The sequence below is a fragment of the Rhinolophus hipposideros genome (genome assembly GCF_964194185.1).
Source record: "Rhinolophus hipposideros genome assembly, chromosome: 3".
In the NCBI taxonomy this organism is placed as follows: domain Eukaryota; kingdom Metazoa; phylum Chordata; class Mammalia; order Chiroptera; family Rhinolophidae; genus Rhinolophus; species Rhinolophus hipposideros.
Window position 1 is genome coordinate 37,798,279 of NC_138049.1, and position 22,424 is coordinate 37,820,702.

The window sequence follows — 22,424 nt, forward strand, 5'->3', positions numbered from 1 at the left end:
TTTGCCTTTCCTTTTTCACGTAACATTATCTTGGAGATAATTATTTTATCAAAACATATATAGCTACCCTGTTCTAATATCTGCATAGTATACCACTGTAAAAAATGTATCCCAAGCGTTTAAACTTCTTGCTATGGATGGACATTAAAACAATTTTTTTTTTGCTTATGACCACTCCACAATAAGTATCCTTATATGTAAGCCTTTGTGCTCATGTTTGAGTATGTCTCTAAGAAAAATCAGTAGATATATAATTAGAAGGTTGGTTTATTCTTGAATCTCATGTTTCCTCAAATGCCATCTTTCAGAGAAACCATCCCTAACCACTCAATCTACCATAGCCACCCAATGTTTCCTTTCCCCTTTATCTTTTTTATATATATTTTTATTATAGAAATTGTAAACATATAAAGTGTAGAATGAGCAGCAGTGTAATGAACCCTCTATGTACCCATCACTCATCTTTATCAATTAACATTATTTTCCAGTCTTGTTTCATCTCTTTCCTTTTCCCATACCCACTTTTTCCTTAAGTACTTTAAAGCAAATTCCAGATATAATGCCATTTTACCTATTCATTAGTATCTCTAACAGATAAGGACCTATTTAAAAAAAAGTATATTACCTCTATTCTATTGTTAAATCTAACAAAATCAACTGCATTTTCTTGATCTCATGTAGTACCTATACCATATTTTCCTGTTTGAGTCAAACAGGCACTTTCACATTTTTGCTTGAATCATAATCAAGCAAAACCTTCATGTTTGCTCGATGTTTTTCTTTCAATTTATAAGTTCCCTTATTCCCCTTTTTTATGCCTTTTATTCCCCTCTGGGAGTAACAATATATAATCATGTGTAGGATTCTCTAAATTCTGGATTTGATTGCCTGTTTCTTCCTTGTGGTGGATTATAAAATATTTATCTGATCCTTGTATTTCATATAACTGATAGTGTCAGTTTCAGGTTCAGTTTCCTTGGGAAGAATATTTCCTAAATGGTGGAGTGTACATCCTCTTGCACCTTAGTAGAAGCCACTCTTACTTGTCTCCCTTGTACTGATGTTGGTGTTCTCAGCTTTATCTGAAAATTATGAAGTTAGCCATTGACGTTTCCCGGATTGGTAGCAAAATGATTCTGTGATTCATTTTGTAATGAATTGCTGAATAAAAAGTGGTGGTATTTTCTATTTTTATGGATTTCCTAACGTTCCCTAACTAATTTTTACATTAAGTAGCAGCTGAGGAAAAAAAAATTACTATTTCTAGATATAGATACATTTTTTTTTAAACCTAGATGTTACCCATGATTTTTAAATAATATTTTTATAAGAACTTTTGAAGTCAATTACTATTCAAATTGATTAAAAATGTATCCTAAATAACTGCATGATCTTTCTTAAAATTTGTTTTTCTATGTGTAGGTATTTGAGACACCAAGAAAGTCTCTAAACTTTTAGGATGTTTTATAAAATCTGCTTTTTATTGTTTCTCTTCATGTAGGTTATTAAGTATGGTATGCTGTGATCTAGACACTCTTCTTCTGTTAGAGGCTCAGTATCAAGTATCTGAAATACTACTAAATGCTCAAGAAGAAAATATCTTAGAGACCTCAGAGAGCCACAGGTAAGAAAAAAATAAAAATAAATATAAGTTTATTAAGACATGATAACACAGTTTTTTTTACAGACTCTCTGTATAATTTGTTTAATGTTTCTTTACTACCTGAATTCAATAGGTTTAAATAACAGAGTAATAAGCAATGAAAGTTAAGTGTCACAGTTAGAAACTTTGTGATAGATGCTCTTGGGGAGTACTTGCAGAGTAGTACTTCCTAAGTTTTTGTTTAATTTAGTTTTTTAGTTTTTTTTTTTTTTTGTAAGCCTTAACTTTTTAATAGTTCCATGAAGTTGTATCACCTTTAAATTCAGGCTGCATGTGTAAGATGATCCATTAAATAAAATGTTTGATTTTGTGTCCCTTGTAGAGGATCTCTCCTCCATTCTCTTAATTACGTTAGTTCATAGTCATAAATTCTGATTATTGCAAAATGAGGTTATGGTCATATCTTGATGATTTCTTTCTATTAATATATCACTTTTGTCATTACCTCAGTTTTGGCTTACATTTATTGAATGCCCATTTACTAGCTGGCATTGTTTTCGTGTCTAATTTTTAAGAAAATGTGCCTCCATCATAGCTCGGTTTTGCAAAATTATAAAAGATAAGGCACATTACTGGGTACTTTACGTTTGATATAGGATAATATTAACAGCTGCAGGAAGTGTGGAGGCTGCTTAAGAGCAATGTTTAGATTTTGAATTCAGGGCACTATGTCTAGAACTTACAGGAACATTAACTAAAAATGTGATAAAGTCATTGTGAAAATAATGCATGTCGTAATCCCATTTCTTTAAATGTAGTCATATTTGTCAAAGAAATATTCCTTTAATAATCTCTTTCCTCTCATTATCTCAATTATATCTCCATCAATTCTTTGCTCTAACAAAGAAAGCTATAAGATAGAGTGAATCTACCATGTTTCCCCCAAAATAAGACTAGATCTTATATTAAGGTTTGCTCCAAAAGACTATTCAAATTGATTAAAAATGTTAATCAATTTGATTAAAAATGTTAATCATTAGGGCTTATGTTCAGGGGATGTCATCCTGAAAAATTATGCTAGGGCTTATTTTCCCATTAGGTCTTATTTTGGGGAAAACACGGTAGATTGATAATCTATTTTCCAAACTTTTCTATAGAAAATTATCTGCCTTTTTTCTTTAGATTCCACTGACTTGATTTTAAAACTAAATTATCTCCAATTATAGAGATAACAAAATTGATATATCATTTTTCAGGGATTTTATAATTGATGGCTTATCGGTAGAAAGAAACCATGTTCTTGTTAGAATAAATCTTATTGGTGGGCCAATGGAACGGATTTTGCCTCCCAGGACACTGGAAAAGGTGAGTGGGGTATAGAGGAGGGGGGATTTTTTTTGATATATTTTGAAGCAAGGTAGCCAACTCAGGTGACACTAAACAGCAACTACTAGATGTCCAAATCACAGAGTTGAACTTTTATTACGAGAAAAACTTTAGAATGCAAGGAAACACTTTCCAAAAAAAGTGGTATTCTTCATGGCAAGGGGTTATGAGTGCTGGTTTGCATTGCAGAGTAGGGTATTTAATTAAAAAGTTGTCATTTTCCTCATGTCTGAATTTTTTTTACTTTTGATGTCTTTCTCTTTCATGACACCTAAATTTTATTAGATTACTATATTTTTTAGTATTTAGTTGACAATATTGTGTACCTCTCTTTCCAATAGTTTGGTTTTCTCTTCAAGGGTTTAGTGATTTTTATTGCTATTGTTATTGCCATTAAGTACATTTTGCTTTGGTTGTCATTCTGGGACAGATGAGATAGAAATGATTGACAGCACAAGAGAAACAGTTTTGTAAGCAACATAGGAAATGCAGGCTTCTTTTGAAGACCATAATTTTCCAATCATGAAAAAAATACTAAAGCCTTGATTACCAATCCTAGTTACGAGTACAAGTTACCATATGTTTTTGTCTTCAGTACTTATTTAATACTGTTTCTATTACATTTCATATAGTTATTATTCATTAGAGCACTGAATTGTAATATCACATAGTTTTTCATTAGGCTACAATTCTAAAATGTTTATGAAACAAAAGCCAAATTCAGTGAATGATATTTCAGAAAGCCTTAAGATTCAATAATATTTTAAACTGTTATACTTCCTAAAGTTATCTGTCTTGCTTCTTTTTTAGGGTAATGATCCATATCCTTGGCCAATGTTTTCATCATATCCTTTACCAAACTGCTATCTGTCAGAAGTTCCAAGAAATGCTGATCTAAAGCAAGGTGAAATATTCGCCATTAAATGTCATGTTATTTTGTTGCCTTTTTTTATAATTTGAAGAATTATTAAGAAGAGAGATAAATGCTATTTTTCACTCAGTTTGTATACTGGGTACAATACACCAATTTCTTTGTAATCTTTATTTTTTTTTTAGGTTTCATACTAAGTTAATATTTGTGTGATGCCAAATAATTTTTATCAGAATTTCTCTCTTTTTTTTTTGTTTTGAAAAAGGAATTGTTTTTGATGAATTAATTCTAGGTGTAGAACTTGATTCAACAAAGAAATGTTATTTATTACTGTGCCATATATAAGTCCTGCGTGCTCAAGACTTGAAATATAAACATAATACAAACTATATAAATATAATCAAATAAAAAATTTAGGTATCCACCTTAGAGGAGTTCATGAACATTTAGAACATACATTCAAGTAATCAGATAATTTAATAGGAGCTAAATAGACAAATTATATCCTGGAAAACTTAGAGAACATACTTAGAATAACACAGAAGTATGATACCCTTCCAAAGAAAAGTATGTTTAAACCAAGTCATGAAGTATAAATATGTGTTTTCTGGGTGATAGAATTATATTTTGAACTAAAGAAACAATAGAGGCTAGGGGAAGCAAATTATATACAAAGAACTGTGAGTAGTTCAAAGATGACTGAGATTTGGAATGTGAGGGCAGAGAAGACCAGACAGGTAAACTAAGTTGAGACATAAGGCTAGTGTAGTTGGAGTTCAAGTGTTTAGACCTTTCCATAAAAGCAATGAAAATTCAGTTTTTTATATACTAGAGAATTCTAATTTAAAATGTGAATATATATGATCAAACTATTCATTAATTTGTTAAGTTAAATCTTATATCAACATGAATTCCTTTATAATACCATCAACCTTGCATTGGAAAGAAATAACATAAGATTGATTTCACAAAGGTTATATTCTGGAGTGATTGTAAAAAAAAGAAGATTTTTTTCCTTCTTTGTGAGGCTTTATATGTCACTTTTCCCTACATTTATTTGACTTAAAGCAATTATTAGAGCCAATCAATTGATATACATGGTTTTTGTTTTTATCTAGTGTTTGAGATATATATCATAATACCTCACCTAGGGTTCAGGGAAAGAGAAAAAGCATGGAGAAGCTTTTAAACATTTTAATGTTTGTCTTTATAACACACTTGAAAAATTTTGCCTTTGTGTTTTTCTCTGGTGTGACCTAATCTATTGCTTTTAGAGATGTGGGAGTGATAATTAAGTTTTTTTTTAAAGAAGAGAATCTTGAGAGAATATCATTGTGGGCCTTTTTCCCACTAACTCATTTTTCAGTGAACCCAAACTGTTCTCAATCTCTTAGTCTCATGTTTTCCTTTCTTTATTCTTCTGAATCAGTCTTTATATTTTCTCATTCTTGTTTTCGGTTTCATAATTCATTTGCTCACTCATTCCTTTATTTAACATGTTTCTTGAGAGCTGATCATCAGGTGTTTCACTAGGCATTGGAGGTAAGGTAACGTATAACACATGGTCCATTCTTGGTGCCTCAGCCCTTTTCTTTGTTACGATATAACAGTAGTTCTGCTAAACTTCTCTTGGAAACAAATTGTACTTTATTAGTTTTGTTTTAAAAGCAATTTCATTATCTGTCTGATTGTGTTACTCCCACATTTGATCTTTTATTTCTCAATAGTTTGGTAAAAAAAATCTGCCTTATTTAAAACTGAACAAAGCAGACAGAAATCAAAAAGTAAGATTAAATAGACACTTACCTGAGAAGAAAAAAAATGTATACCATCAATTCCTAGGATTCAGTGCTCAGAGGAGTGTGATTTTACTCCCTGCTCTACTCTTATAAGTGATGTAAAAAAAGGAGTAATGATAGCTTCTCTGTCTAGTGCAGAAGATAACTGCAGAATGGTTATTAATCTCAATGGGCCCGTAATGCTGCCAGGCAGTCATATAGTGTGCCCCAGGTCCATTTACTCTCCTAGTCTCTAGATGACTGTTTTCAAATCTTCTCTCATCAAATCTTCCTCACCTCTTCCCATCCCTCCTGTCAGATGGTAACTTTGCCTGATGAAACAGAAACAGAAAACAGTTTCCATGTGCTTTTGATATATATATATATATATATATATATATATATATATATATATATATATATATGGAGCACATGGAAATATATGTGTGTGTGTGTGTATACATATATATACATACATATATATGTGTGTGTGTATATATATATATATATATATATATATATATATATGATAAGTCCCTTATCAGAGGCATTGTTTAATTGGATCGTTTGTTTTTTTCGTTGTTGAGTTGTATGAGTTCCTTATATATTTTGGATATTAGTCCCTTATCAGAGGTGTTGTTTGCAAAAATCTTCTCCCATTTGGTTGGTTGACTCTTTATTTTGTCGATAGTTTTTTTTGCTATGCAGAAACTTTTTAGTTTGATATAGTTGCATTCATTTATTTTAGCTTTTACTTCCCTTGCCTTTGGAGTCAAATTCATAAAATGTTCTTTGAACCCACGGTCCATAAGTTTAGTACCTATGTTTTCTTCAATGCAAATGGAAGAGGGGAAGTTATCCTGGATGCCACAGAAATACAAAGGCTCATCCAAGAATACTATAAAGGACCAAATTCAATAACCTAGAAGAAATGGACAAGTTCTTAGAAACATATAGCCTTCCTAGGCTGAATCATGAAGAAATGGAAAATCTAAACAGACCGATCACCAGTAAGGAAATTGAATCAGTCATCCAAAACCTTCCCAAAAGCAAAAGTCCGGGACCAGATGGCTTCACTAGTGAATTCTACCAAACACTCAAAGAGGATCTAATACCTGCCCTCTCAAACTTTTCCAAAAAATTGAAGAAGAGACAATACTCCCTAACTCACTTTATGAGACTAGCATTACCCTGATACCAAAACCTTGTAAGGATAGCACAGAAAAAGAAAATTACAGATCAATATCTCTGATGAATATAGAAGCAAAAATCCTAAACAAAATACTAGCAAATCGAATGCAACAATGCATTAAAAAGATTATTCATCAGGACTAAGTGGGGTTCATCCCAGGGGCACAAGGATGGTTCAACATACACAAATTGATCAATGTGATACACCACATAAACAAAATAAAGGACAAAAATCACATAATTATATCAATAGATTCAGAAAAAGCGTTTGACAAGATACAACATCCATTTATGATTAAAACTTAGTAAAATAGGTATAGAAGTAAAATACCTTAACATAATAAAGGCCATATATGACAAACCCTCAGCTAATACCATAATTAATGGTGAAAAACTGAAGCCGTTTGCTCTACGTTCAGGAACACGACAGGGCTGTCCCTTATCACCTCTGCTTTCCAATATAGTGTTGGAAGTCCTCGCCAGAGCAATCAGGCAAGAGAAAGATATTGCTTGTAACAGTTCTTTTTCTTTCTTTCCTTTTTTGGATTTTTAAAATTGTTTTTAGGGCCAGGTGAGAATCTCTACTATAGCTTTTCCATAGCCTAAAAGAATGCAGTTAATTCTTCTACATTTAAAATATCTTCTGTTGAATTCACACTCCCTGCACTACAATCCCATTTCTGTCTTTTTACTGAAAAATTCCTTGAAGGAATTGTCGAATCTTGGTATGTCAGTTACTTTCTTTCCATTTTCTCATGAAGCTACTCAGGCTCTCACCCCTACCATTCCACCATGATTAAATCCCCCTGGTCAGATCTCAGCCCTCGTCCTATTAGACCTAGCATTACCATGTAACAATTTTGATCCCTTCCTTTTTTTTGGAACACTTTCTTACATTGGCTTTCAGAAAACACATTCTCTGATTTTCCTCCTGCGTTTTTTGGCAAATTCTTCTTTGTCTCCTTTGTTGGATCTTTCATCTCTCTCCAACTTCTAAACTTTGGAGTGCCCCAGGCCTCAGTTCTCAGTTGTCTTCTTTTTTTTCTAGCTGCACTTACTCTTGGGAGGAAGTCATCTAGTCTCATGACTAAAATACTGTCCAGCATGCTGATGTCTCTTAGATTTATATCTTTAACTCTTATCTTGACCCAGAACTGTGTACTTATATCTATTTGATGCTTCTGCTAGGAAGGTTAATAAGCATATCAAAGTGAGATAAACTCATGATACTCCCTCATAATCTATTCCTTTGGTATTTTTGCTCATTTCAAGAATGGCAACTTCGTGCTCCAAGTTCTTTAGACAATAAACCTGAAGGCGTTCTTTCACTACTCTCTGTCTTTAGACCCCACATCTAATCTGTCAGCATAAGCACATGACTCTACTTATCTGAAATAAACCACTTTCACTCATCCACTACCACCCTCATCTCTCACCTGTATTATTGCCGTAACCTGCCAAGTGTTCAGTGTGTTCTCAACACAGCAGCTAGAATAATGCTGTTGAAATATGGGTTGGATCACATTACTCCTCTAATTGAAACCCTCCAGTAGAAACCATGTAGCCTACAAGGTCCAGCACATTTGTGACTTTCTTCCTATCACATGGTCTCTTTTAGTTTATTATAATTCCAAGCCTCTTTAATTAATTCCACATTTTCCCAAGGTGTTGGACAGCAACTTCTATTGTCTTTCTGTCCCTAAAACACAAGTGTTTGCGTAAAACAAATCTTCTCAATTTAACAGCAATACCTAATAATTTATCCTAATAATAGTTGTCCTGGGTTTACTATGGTTCTTATTAAGCAGGAGATCTAGGCAGGAGTGGATAGCCCAGGAGGACATCAGGAATGGATTTTTACATAGGTACCTTCTGAATCAAATATGAGTAAAATGTATGCCATTCTCATATTGCTGGTGTGTCACTGATCCTATACTCATAGTGGGATGGCAGAAAATGAAAGAAAATTAGAAGCATGTCTGGCTTTTTGTTGTACTGAAGAGAGTATAGTGATGATGTCTCTGAAAACTGAATGAGAAAAATGGAGCCAAAGGTATTCCTAGCAGGTATAAAGGTAGCTTCAAAGTAATGTTTCTGGTTAAATACAGTTCAATAAATTAAACATTAACTGTGTACCTTTAAAATACTGTGTTTAAGCTAGTAATATTTTAAGATGCACATTGCTATTTTAAAGGCAAGAGTTCATATACTTTCCATTTTAGTTTTTTGATTCGGAAGAAATGACTTACTAATTCTGATAGGTGTTATTTTAGTTGTCATTTGCACTGCAACATTTCATTGTTGTGGAAAAAAATCACTTCAGCTGTGTGCACATGGTGACATCGTCCTCATTTGTCTTCTAGATTTATCTTCCTTGCTACAGTTAGCATCTCCTCATCTCTTAAATTGCCTCTTGTTAGCTCATTGGCACCAGTGTTAGCTATTAGATGATTTATCTTCATCTGTAAATAAGACTCTTGAGACATCATCTGCTTCATTTTTCTTCACATGTTTTTAGGGTCACCGTATTATAATGTAAAAGCCCTTTAAAAGCTACTAATTAATATCTCTGTGTGTATGTATATTTATACATATATTTGTGTATATATATATATATATATGTATACATGTGTATGCATGTACGTATGTGCCTATGTGCATATGCCACATATAAATCATACATACATGTATAATCGTAAATCATCTTACACACGTGAGAAAATTCCCTACCATGTGGTAGAAATAACTTCTACTCAGAATGTCATCTCTCTGTTTTGTGAGTTTAGATAAGTAAGAATAGATATGTTAGTGCAGGAACTTATTGTTATCTGTGCAGAAGATAAGAAAGAGGAAAGGGGAATGTAGAAAAGAGAGTTGTATAATGGTTGAAAGCATGTGCTGGTGACATGTCAGGAGCTGTCAACATAATTTACTGGAGATTGGCTCATAATGCCTTTCCTATAGGAATCAGGAAGATTGTGACATAGCAGTCTGCTTTGATCTAACCTAAAATTAGATCTCCCAAGAGTTATTGTTACACCCCTAATTGGCTACATTCAGTTTTGGTGTGTTCAGGATGAGGATTTGCTTCTCTAAGGAGGAAGGGAAATCCAGTGTTTCCATACTGAGGAATTGGATAGCATGTTCTGGTCCTTAGAAGCATCAGAGAGACATAGCTCAATAAAATGAGGCATTTGCTCTTTCTAACTTCTCTTTCCACCATCCTATATTCATTTTTTATAATCCTTAGTCAGGCTGCATTATAAAATAATCAGCAATCTAGATTACACCTGTGTCCTATAAATCTTACTGCAGTTGCCCCTGTATACCTGTGGGGAGATTGGTTCCAGGATCCCCCACAGATACCAAAATCCTTAAATCTATTAGTCAGCCCTTCCTGTGTGTGGATTCCTCATCTGCAGGTACGCAAATATGGAAGACCGATTGTACTGTGAAGTTTCTCTCTTTATCAAGAAACCATTTGAATTTATATTTGCTCAGCTATAGGTGTTATCTTCAAAGTGGAGAGCAGTAAGGTTTTTGTTTTTTGTTTTTTGTTTTGTTTTTTTTGTCATTGTATGTTTCTAGTACTCCTTACAGGGCTAACAGAAGAGCAGAAGCATAGCACTAATTCACAAGGTCACTGGCATCCAGGCCACTTAGCATTGATTGCCTTTCTTTGACCTTAGAAATTTAAATGGCTACTCACTGAAAGTTTCAATCATATTAGTAACTCCTACTGCAGGTGAATTCTCAGTGTTCCTAGGAACTCCTCAATAGTCACTTTTTACCTGTACGTCCCTCCAGAGGCCCTTCCTGAAAGTTCACCTCCGTGGGAATTTTTATGTGAACAGAGAGTGACAGCTAATATGAGCCATCTATATAAACAAATGCATCACTTTCCATTCTTTTATCTCCATATTCTGTCCTTTCTCTCTTTCTATAGTAACTATTCCACAGTCTTTGTAAACCATATATGTCTTTTTTTATTTTTTTAAAACAGCTTTATTGAGATAAAATTGACATGCTTCACCCATTTAAAGTGTACAGTTCTCTGGCTTTCAGTATATTCATAGATTATGTGCAACCATCATCACAGGCAATTTTGGAACATTTTCATCACCTCAAAAAGTAACGCAGCACCCTCTTTACCCCCTTCCCTGATCCAGCGCTAAGCACTAATCTACATTCTTTCTTGAGAGACTTCTTTAGTCTGGACTTTTATATGAATGGATTAATATAGTGTGCAGTATTTTTTGACTGGTTTATTTTCCTTGGCATAATGTTTTCAAGGTTCATCCATGTTGTAGAATGTGTAAGTAGTGCTTTCCTTTAAGGATCAAATAATATTCCATTTTATGGCTAGAACACTGTTTATATTATACATTTGTCTGCTGATGGACCCTGGGGTTGTTTCCACCTTTTGGCTGTTATAAATAGTGTTGCTATAAACATTTCTGTACAAGTTTCTGCAAGAGCATATGTTTTCATTTATTTAGAGTATATGCCTAGGAGTGGAATAAATGAATTATATAGTAATTCTTTATTTAGTAGTTTGAGGAACTGCTTCTAAAATAGCTGCACCACCATTTTACGTTCTCACCAGCAGGGTAAGAGAGTTCTGTGTTCTCTACATCATCGTTTGCTGTGATCTGATTTTTGATCCTAGCCATGCTAGTGGATGTGAAGTGTTGTCTCTTTGTGGTTTTGATGTGCATTTCCCTGATGTCTAATAATGATGAGCATCATCTTCATATTCTTATTGGCCATTTGTTTATCTTCCTTAAAGAAATGGCTGTTTAGATCCCTTCCTCATTTTTAAATTGGGTCATTTGCCTTTTTATTATTGAGTGGTAAGAGTTCTTTGTATATTCTAGATATATATCCCTTGTCAGGTATATGATTTGGAAACTTCCTTCATGTCTTAAAATACATTAAGTTTATGCCTTTGGATGTTTGCTCTTAATGTTCCCTATTTCAGGAATACTAATTTCTACTTTTCATCAGTTAGTTCCTTCTAAACCTTTTAAGCTTGATATACATGTTTACTTCAGTGATGTTACCTACTAACATTATCTAAAATATACTTCTTTCCTTGCTTATCACTCTCTGGTTCCCTGTTTATTTCTCTAACAACACTTACACCTTACTATGAGGTTACATATTTACTTGTTCACTGTCTGATGGCCTAGAGTGTAATCTTCATGAGACAAAGATGCTGTCTGCCTTAGGTAGTAGGTAATAATAAATATTTATTGAATGAGCAGATGAATCAATATTGGCTTGCTTCTCCCTTTATTTTTCCCATCATCAAACTCTGTCTTTCATATCTTTGTCAGTTTGCACTGGGAATTCCTTCCAGGCTAATGTGAAGTAAGTTTAGGAATTTTTACTCATACCTGAAAAAACCTCTTATCTGATTTATTTTTTAGAGTTTGAATAGCTTTGCAGTCGGAAAGTTCATTGAGCTTGACTTCTACATGTAGTTTTTATCATTTCCAAAGTGGTGCTTTTACGTTTTCATAGAACATAAAAGGCATGCCTCATTAGCATTACATCTCATTTTTTTCACAATTGAAAAAAATAACCAAAAAAAAAAATACACAGCCTTTATCCTGTGAATAGTTTAAATTTAATCTTTCATAGCTTCAGCATCTTAAATTCACTGCTTCCCTACTGCATTTCTACTTATCTGATAGGAAATTGATTTTCTGCCTGGCAAAACATTCTCTTTCAAATACTCTATAAAAGAGTAAGTTCCATGGTAATAATTCCCTTTTAATTGAATGCACCTAATAATATTAAAATCTTTGCAGTCAGATTGTTTAGATATTTTTAATTGGATATCTTTAGATGACATTCCTATTTGAGAAAACATTATTTTGAAGTTCATGTTACATGAGATATAAATATGTCTCTATAGTTTTGTGGGGTTTTTTTTCCTCAACATGAGTAGATTTTCTACCTATATGTTAAATAAGAAAAGGAAGGAGGATATCATACAAAATTGAAGCAAATTACAATTAGAACTTGCTTTTCATAGTTTGTAAATTTTCAGTCCTGAATGAAGTCAGTATAAAATACGTGTTTAATCATTAGGTTGCATGTATTGATTAAATGTCTGCGAGAACCATATTATGTTCTTAGATGAGGACCATGAATCTTAGCCACTATATTAAATTTATATTATTTGCATAAATGTGGTACTTTGTGAAAGCACAAGGGAAAATTCAAACCATTGCAATATTTAGGTATTAATATTGGAGTGATGGAAAAGACTTTTGATGGTATTATATATTAGCTTATTTTGAATATTTTACAATTGCAGATTACTGTTTATAAAACAGTTAGTCATTGCAGTGTATTTTGGTCAATAAGGAAACACTTATTAATAGATAAAGTTTCTAAATTAGAGGTGGAGCTGAAGAACAAGAATACCATATTCTGTGTTTCTGGAGTTATGCAGTTTTCAGTGAATGAGCAAGAAAGTCTATAGGTTTTGTAGTTACATTCTTATGATGCCAACATATTTTATCCTAGTTCTCAAGACATGCTGATATTACTTTAAAGTGTGTGCTTTAAAATATGTTGAAATTTAGCCAGTTTAATTATAAATACTATTATTTTGTCATTGGAATAATATCCTTATTCTAACAAGACAATTTTCATTTATTTTGATTTTAATAAATTTTCATGCCCTTAACTGGGTTTAAGTCTCTTCCCTGATGCTGCATCTTGGATAATTTCACTGATGCTGACACTTAGATAATTTCTGTCTTTTCAGACATTAAATCCATGTCCATGTCCTGATGAATTATTGTATCTTTTTAATTTGCAAATGGGATGACAATCCTAACAGTATAGATTATACAATCCTAATAATACAGATTCAGAACTGAAAACTATCTACATAGTATGTAGAAATAAACCAGAGAAGAAAGGGGAGAATGAAATGACATAATGACAAGTACATTTTAATAAAATAATGAAAATTGCCCAATTAACAGATGAATACTGGAATTAACAGATGAAGACTGGATTGGATTGCCTTCATTTCTAGTCTGATAAATTATTTAGGATTTAGGATTATCATAGAATCTCATAGGAAAAACCATGGAAGTGCTTTGAAAAATAGTATGGTACTATATAAAATGTAATGTAACATGATGACAGATACTGTTGTTTGTTCTGATTTTAAAAGCCATTTCTGTTATGTCTTGAACATATAGCCAGTCTGTAAATATTTTTGGTGAAGAATTCTCCCTTTTATCAAACATTTCTCTAGGCCTTCATGTTGAGTCAGACATTTTCTCATTCTTTTTTCTTATTATTCCTAACCTATTCCTAACCTTGGAATTAACATTTAGTCTCTGTAGATAAAGGTAAAGGTAAAGGTGAATTTTATGTGACATCATCCTGTTAACTGAGGAAACTGGGAATCTGAAATTATGGTTGCCAATTACTCGCCAATGTAGTAAATTTTGAACTGTAGCTGTTGTGATCACTTTACTCCTCTAAGCTGTTGAGATACATAGTTGAAAAATCAAAATCAAAATAAGTATTGTTTTTTCAATAGTAAAACTTCTTATTTTCATGTTCTTTTTACTTTTATGTTAGAAATAGGAACATCTATGGCAATCAGGGGAAATAGATCACCTGCTAGTTTAGATGCAGGTGATAAGGGAAGAGTAATTTGTCATTTTTTAAAAACTCCTCATTGATTTCTCCTATACTAAATGCTTAATTGTGGCATGTTAAATAAAAGTGAAAGTGATATAATTCCAAAGTGAGGAATAATCTATATAACATACAGATTTCATGTGTTAAGAACTCACAGTTGTTCAAACAAAATAAAGATGTGTAAGAATGTAGATACTCCCAAATACAGAGAGGTACAGAGAACTAGTATAGAGAATTTAAGCATATTTCCAATTGCTTCTTGGGTGTGTAGAATATCAACCACTCCAAAGTCTAACCTTGTTTATTATAATAAGAGTAAACTGAAATGAGTATGTTAATGTTCATGGGAGAAGAGAAGAAATGGAAAGCAAATATTCCACAGATAAGCTTCAGGATAAGAGAGAAAGGTGACCATCTAGAGCAGGGGTGTCCAAACTGCGGCCCGCGGGCCAACTGCGGCCCATGATCCATTGTTAATTGGCCCGCAACAAATTCCAAAACTATATTTAGTTTACTTGAATAAATCAGGTAAGGCAATACGTACTTCACCTCGAGTGAGTGGCCCGGCTGTTTGTGTATTTTACCGCATATGGCCCTTGGTGAAAAAGATTGAAAAAAGTTTGGACACCCCTGGTCTAAATGAAGCCTTGGCATCTGTTGCTAATTAGTTTATGTTTATAAAATCTCCCATTTATTTTGTTTCTTTTGCAGCATCTGTTTTGATATTCTGTATAAGGTGGGCACTGACATCCTAGGAAAGAAGTACTAGAAGTTTTCTGTGTAAAAAAAAAAAAAATTTGAATTTATATTGAACTTACATTTTCCCTCCCCTTGAAATTGAGGCTCTGTCTTTTTACATTACCTATAATAATCTTATCGATATAATTTTCTACATAACAGTATTTTGAGAAACAAATTGTACAATATCCTCAAGTATGAAAAGATTATAGTTCTCACGGTAATAGAGAGTTTCAGAGGTTAGGTATGAAATATTGTCAGCTATGACTGGTGAATTTTGTAAACCCAGAACTTGATATTTCTTTTTCCCCCCATTCACTCAGTGGTAGTAAGGAATGAGTTTTAAAAAGATTTTTTACTTGCTCTTCTAATTTTTCATAGTTGCCTATAAATCATCGTGGTCTGAAGGAACGTAGAGAAGAGTACACCCTTCTTTTGTCATACTCCCTAGATACACCAAACCTTTCTTGGGAAAACAAAAAGGGCACTTTTCCATGGTAACTGCGTCATCGCTAGCTATATAATGGATATACTGAGACCTAATTTATTGTACTATACTGTTTCTAAAAATAGTAAGTATGGTTAGAAGTATGTGAAAATGGTTCCGGGCAACGAAGTGACTATTAAGAAGTAGGTAACCAGATGCAAAGGTCACAAAACAGTCCGTTTGTCATAAAGTAAGATGCAGCTGGGGCTTTTCAACCAGATCAGAACAAAAGTGTATCTTTTTCTCAGAAGAGAATTCCACAAGGTTAAGGCATGAAACAAAGAAAACATGGTATTTTGCAGTCTGATTAAACACCTGATGCTGCAGCAGAGGCTGAGAATATTATTGGCCAGATCTAGTGTTCAGGTGGTCTTTTGAAACTAGCCATGTGTAGCTGTCATAGCTGTCCAGATAAAGGCACTGTCCCAGATAACCTGCGGAACAAGTTTAAGGTCACTAATGTGGATGGTGATGGGAAAGAGTTAGGTTCTGGCATAATGGAACTTGCAGACACAGACCTGACTTTCTACACTTGCAAACGTACTCGGTGAAATGGCACTAACTCTGCCTGCAAATCTATACTTCTAAATTGAATCTCTTTTCAATTGAAAGTGGTCCACAGTGTCAAACTAAACAAAGAATCTTTGCCTTTAAGTGTGCCCATGCAGAAGAAGTATTTAACGTGTTGCAAGAGATTATGCAAAATAATAGTATAAATGTGGTGGAAAGGAGTAACCACCAGTCAGAATTGGAAGTCCCCAGACCACCTTGAATACCTACAGCTCCAGGGTTTGCTGCTCAGAGCTTACCTGCTGGATGTCCCCGATATGGAGATGCTTCATCCCATCCTCAAAGCAGATGTCCTTCTGAAGCACACCTGTTTCATTAGGTGAAGAATCTACACACCGTTTGCTTCTGGTTGAGAAACAAGTACATACCTGTGTCAATGCTACAGGTATGCTTGAAGAGTGGAAAAATTGCACAAGTGTGCATATCCCATTGGAGGCGAGGATTTCTAATGCTGAAAGGAACACACCAAAAGAAGAACCAAGTAGTACTGAGGACAGGGACCCTCAGATTTTTCTTGAACCCAAAGGAGTTAGATTTGTCTTAGGACCAACCCCTATTCAAAGCAATTAATGAAAAAAAGAGAAACTAGAGAAGCTTGGAAGAGATCAAGTCAGTGGAAGAGGTGCAAATAACAGAACAAGACACTGGATGTGACAATGATGAACGAAGAGAAGCACCCTCTGTTAACAAACTGGTGTATGAAAATATAAATGGGTTGCGTACCCCTAGTGCCTTGGGGGTCAGGAGAGGTCGACTGACATCTGCCAGTACCTCAGATACCCAGAATATAAACAACTCAGCTCAGAAGAACTGCATCATTAAACTATGAAAATTTACCATCTTTGCCTCGGGTGTGGGAAGCCTACAAGCTAAATGGTGATGAGAATAACAGTATAGGACCAAAGACACCCATCTCTAAACGGCTACCATAATAATTTAGATCCAGTGCATAACTATGTGAATACAGAGAATGTAACAGTGCCAGAAAATGTTCACAAAACATAATATTCGAGGCTTTGGTACTATACACTGACAGGTTTTAACTTTGATATCAGACACTGAAGTTTAGAACACAGGCAGCTCAATTATATACAAGTTGACTTGGAAGGTGGCAGTGACTCTTAACAACTGTCAGACTCCAAAAACGTCTCCCACTCCCCTTCCACAGACCCCCACTGGGCTCACAGAGCTGTATGCTGTGATAGACATCGAGATAACTGCTGCTATGTCCAGTCTGCAGAAAGCACTGCCACGCGATGATAGTACGGCTAGGAAAATTAGATATAATAGTACTGACCTGCCCATGTGACCTGCATAGCATTACATTCTTTGCACCCTTGTGAAGTTGTAAGAAATGAAGATGCAAGTGTTTCATTTTCATTTCTAAACACTACTTCTATAGACTGATAAAAAGATTTAAAAAATACATTTCACATGCTTCTTTAAAGGGAATTAATGTAGAGCAGGTGTTCATTAAAGAACACCAATTTTATTATATACTACTCATTACTGTACAGCAGCATTCCCATTTTCACGCTGCCTATTTAAAATGAGTGGAAGTAAGTGACGTGTTGGTTGATTTTTAGTAATATTCTGGACTTAGGCATATCATTCATGTCTAAGTCGGGGTTGGCATTTAAAACACTTTATAAATCCTCTTGATAATGTGCATTGCTAACAGATAACTCTAGGCTTTGAAAGTAGTATTTGTAGCTTCACTATTCATGGTATATAACATGAAGAATCCTTTAGTTCATTAATTACAGGCTTATTGACTTGAGACGAAACGTACGTAAAGGAAATAGAAGTACCACACTTCCTTATATACCAGTCACTTCCTTTGCCTTCAGAGTTACTAGAAAGAGTCCGATGACCGTGAATATGGTTTGCCATTGATGTGTTGAAAGTCAGGAAGCAGACAAGAGTTTCTTTTTCTCATCTCATAACATGATTTGAAGGGCATGCCCAGATATCTTAATCAGGATTACAGTAGGCTTCAGAGTCTGTAGTCTGTCTCATGTTACTTTAACAAAGACATTTGAAAATCTGAACCATGGACTCTTGAAAGTGTCTCTCCTATGGATTATTAACAATAAATAACATTGGTTCTGGAGGCATTTGCGCCATTAGATTGCCACTTCCGCTTTTTCCTTTGATATTTGGGATGTCTTATTTTGTTGCTTATTGTCTTTTTCAATTTAAAATGTTAAAATGTTTGTATTTGTATATAGTTTTATTGGATTATGTGTTTATTGTTGTTTAGTTTGCATTTTTGTCAAATTGTGGTTTTGAAGGTTCATTTGAAACTTCCTGTTATTCTATAACAAGATTGCCTTTGTCCACTACGTATTTATGGTATGTGCTGTTTATTTTTCAAGTTTATAAAAAACATTCTCTCAATTTAAATAAAAATAAACAAAGTGAGTTAAGAAAGGCATTATTCAGTCAATGGATAGAGTATCAACCTGGGTTCTTCCTGGTGAAATATATATAGTTTTACATTAAATTTATTGGGGTGCCATTGGTTAATAAAATTATATAGCTTTCAAGTATACAATTCTGTAATAAATCATCTATATATTGCAATGTGTGTTCACCACCCAGAGTCAGTTCTTCTTCCATCACCATATATTTGACCCCTTTTACCCTCTTTTTCATTTAGCCCTAAGAAGTGAACGTTTGTTTCATCACAGGATTGCACCCAGAAAGCAGCCAGAACTTGATTTGAAGATATATTAATGAGGATTTGAATAATTTATACTTTAAAACACTGTAATGATTACAGTTCTTACAAGTAAATCATTTTATACATGCATATACTTTTAATTAAAGTTTAGTAAGTTCTAATATAGAGTTTATACAAAATTATGACCTATATAACTGGTCGTATTTAATGACACTACTAGGTGTAGAAACTTTTAGTCACTTAGGTAACTTTCAATTATACCACACACATTTAACATACTCATGTGCATATATAATCAATTTTTATATACAATTTTTATATACAAGCATGTACCCATTTAAAGAATACAGTTTTAATTTTTACAGATCTATGCCCACATAACTACCACCATAATCAAAATATAGAACATTTTCATGACCCCATGAAAGTTCCGTTTTGGAATTCCAGTATTGATAATTTACAATTTGGTTAAATATCCACTTTTTTTTGTATTTTTTTTTTCTTTTTACATTAGTTTATTTGGGTGACAAGGGTTGTAAAGTTACGTAGGTTTCAAGTGTACAATTCTGTCATGCATCATCTATATGTCACATTGTGTGCTCACCACTCAGAGTCAGTTTTCCTTCCATCACCATGTATTTGATCCCCTTTACCCTCATCTACCACCTCCTCCCTCCCTACCCTCTGGTAACCACTAAACTGTTGTCTGTATCTATCAGTTTTTGTTTCTTCATTTGTTTGTCTTGTTCCTTTGTTGCTTTCAGTTTTATGTCCCACATATCAGTGAAATCATATGGTTCTCAACTTTTTCTGTCTGATTTATTTATCTTAGCATAATAATCTCAAGATCCATCCATGTGGATCTTGGCACTATTTCAAATGGCACTATTTCATCTTTTCTTATGGCAGAATAGTTTTCCATTGTGTTTGTATTGTTTTTATCCTTAAAAATAGCTGCTTTAAAATCTTTGCTAGTTAGTTATGTCACTTTAGTCCTTTCTATTAATTGATCTATTACTGGTTATGATTCTCATTCTTTCCTTTTATCATGCTAGTGATTTTTCATTGAATATTGGGTATTATTAATTTTACATAGTTGAGTGCTACATTTTGTTGCCTTTCTTTAAAGAGTAATGAACATTTTTTCATATGCAGTTAAGTTACTCTTGGATCAGTTTGCTCTTTCAAGGTTTTACTTTTTCTTTTATTTATTTTTGTTAAAGAGGTTATAGAGTTGCCTTTATTTATGGCTAATTAACTGTATTACTAAGGGGTGACTTTTCTGACTCCTCTGTGGAATACTCTGGTAGTTAAGGAGGGCCCTTCACCCTATTTGGAACTTGGACATCTCTTAGCCCTCTGCATACTCTAGGAATTCTTCATTGTACAGCTCCTGGCTGTTTTTTGTTTTGTTTTGTTTTGTTTTGTTTTGTTTTTCCAGCCTTGTGGAGTTTTCACTCCTCACCTGCACAGCTGATTATTTTGCAACCAACTTGACAAAGAAATAGATTTCTGAAGTTGTTTCTCTGCCAATCCACTCCAGTACTCTGACCCACAGGTCTTAGCTTCCACAGTATGTCTGCAACTTAACTTCTGTCTTTTTATTTCAGCAAGAGTTCTATGGTTGCAGGTGCCTTCAAGAAACAAACTAACAAACAAAATAAACCGAAAAACAGGGCCAATTGGGCAAAGCTTACCTCATTAGTTTCCCTTTTCTTAGACATGGCAGTCCTGTACTGACTAATAGCCAATGTCTGAGAACAGTTTCTTTGATACATTTTATCCAGTTTTTGTGGTGTTGACAGCAGGAGGACAAGTCTGTTCCCAGTTTCTCCATCATGATCAGAAGGAAAACTCTGTTTTTTAATTTTTTGTGTAATTATAAACAGAGAAATTTTGGGAAACGTCGTTCTATGATTCTATGTATCATTCACATTTCTTCTCACATAATCATTAATTTAGAGTTAGTGTATTTTTGTGATACTATTTCTGTGATTCCATTTCCCTTTGCCTCATTTTCTATATACCAGACCGTTTCTGGACTTAACACCATTGTCCTCTCTCTAGATGTTCATACATATTCTATACAAAGTAAGGTAGGAAAAATGTATGGTAGGTGAATTTGGGAGAAGGAGTGGAAAATACTGTATTAGCCTAGTAGTAGGCTGTACTTTCAAGTTAGCCTGTGTTTAGGTATATTCACATTTTCTAATAAGAGCAGTCGGGAGAGACCTTTGGTTGTTTGTCTTGATTTGTGATTGAATAGGTTTGTTCAGATCAGGGGAGATATTTGTAAGTCCATGTGGCAGCAGACCCAGATAATAATGCCTAATTTCCTTGTTTCAGTGCTAACACTGATTTTTTGAACTCTATTTATCTACTTGTATCTACTTTTCAGTTGGCCCCAAATTTGGATTGGGAAATAAAGGAATTATTGTTCCCCTCAAACATAATACCACAGATACACATGTTTTTCAATTAACATTACATCAAATTACTAAATATTTTTAACTTCAAGGAATGCAAATTGGCAAGCTCACACATTGATGGTTGAGGAAAACTTAAATCAGAAGTATACGAAGAATACAAAGTTTTCTCTCTAGGAGTCTTGTAGTCACTCTGTCAGCAGTTCTTTGGTGCTTCAAGTCCAATCCAGGTACATAAACTGGGTCCTTAGTCCTTCTGCCAATAGGCAGATTCAATGACCACCACATCTGCCACATCAGTGCTGCTTACAAGTGTGGTACCTTGTGCTCTTTTCTTTAGAATGAGGTGATGAAAAAGCAAAACAGAACAGTAAATGTGAAAGAAGAGGAGAGCAACAGGAGGGTGTAGAGTGAGAAAGGATAAGATCGGAGTTTTAAATAGCAGGTAATTTATGAAAGAGCTATGTGGACATCCTATCTTGAAGGAGATAGTAGTGGATTTAAAATACAGGGTTAGACGTGGATAGAAAAAGATGACAGGGAAGGAAATAAGATGAAAAATAAGCCAATTTTATTTGTCTTTGCAAGCATATGCCTGTAGTGATTCTTATTAGGCTCTAAGATGTTTGTTCTTGGGAAATGAGTAATGCAGATATTCTAAATGGAAACTATACATCTTCCATTTTAATGCTCTTGAATTAAGTCTTTGATCTAATTCGTATCAAGAAACATTGAACATTAAAACTTTGTTATTAATACTTTTCAACAAAATTATCAGCTCTAAAGTTTCTTGAGTTTACATGAAAGGTTTTGAGAATTTTTTTATTAAAAAGAAAATTCTCTCTGATTTAATCAATTTAATTTTCCTGCAATTATTCCTCCTGATTGAAGCTATGTATGAAATATTACAGGATAATTCTGGTCTTGGTATTCAAAGACAATATATTAGATTAGTACTAACATCAGAATTATACATTCTTTCAATAGAATTATTTTTGGTTTATGTAT

General features: G+C 33.7%; 1 protein-coding gene and 1 pseudogene across 5 annotated transcripts in view; both read left to right on the top strand.

The window, feature by feature from the left end:
• Positions 1-22,424, top strand: part of TBC1D32 (TBC1 domain family member 32) — a 178,647-nt gene that overhangs the window by 116,619 nt on the left and 39,604 nt on the right. For all 4 annotated transcript variants that reach the window (XM_081039396.1, XM_081039398.1, XM_081039397.1 and 1 more), the window contains 3 exons: positions 1,502-1,624; positions 2,860-2,968; positions 3,800-3,893. In XM_081039396.1, coding sequence (XP_080895522.1) covers positions 1,502-1,624; positions 2,860-2,968; positions 3,800-3,893 — 326 coding nt within the window. The remainder of the gene's footprint in view (positions 1-1,501; positions 1,625-2,859; positions 2,969-3,799; positions 3,894-22,424) is intronic.
• Positions 16,121-17,613, top strand: LOC308493370 (fibroblast growth factor receptor substrate 2-like; annotated as a pseudogene). The gene has a single exon. The product of its transcript is annotated as a fibroblast growth factor receptor substrate 2-like (transcript).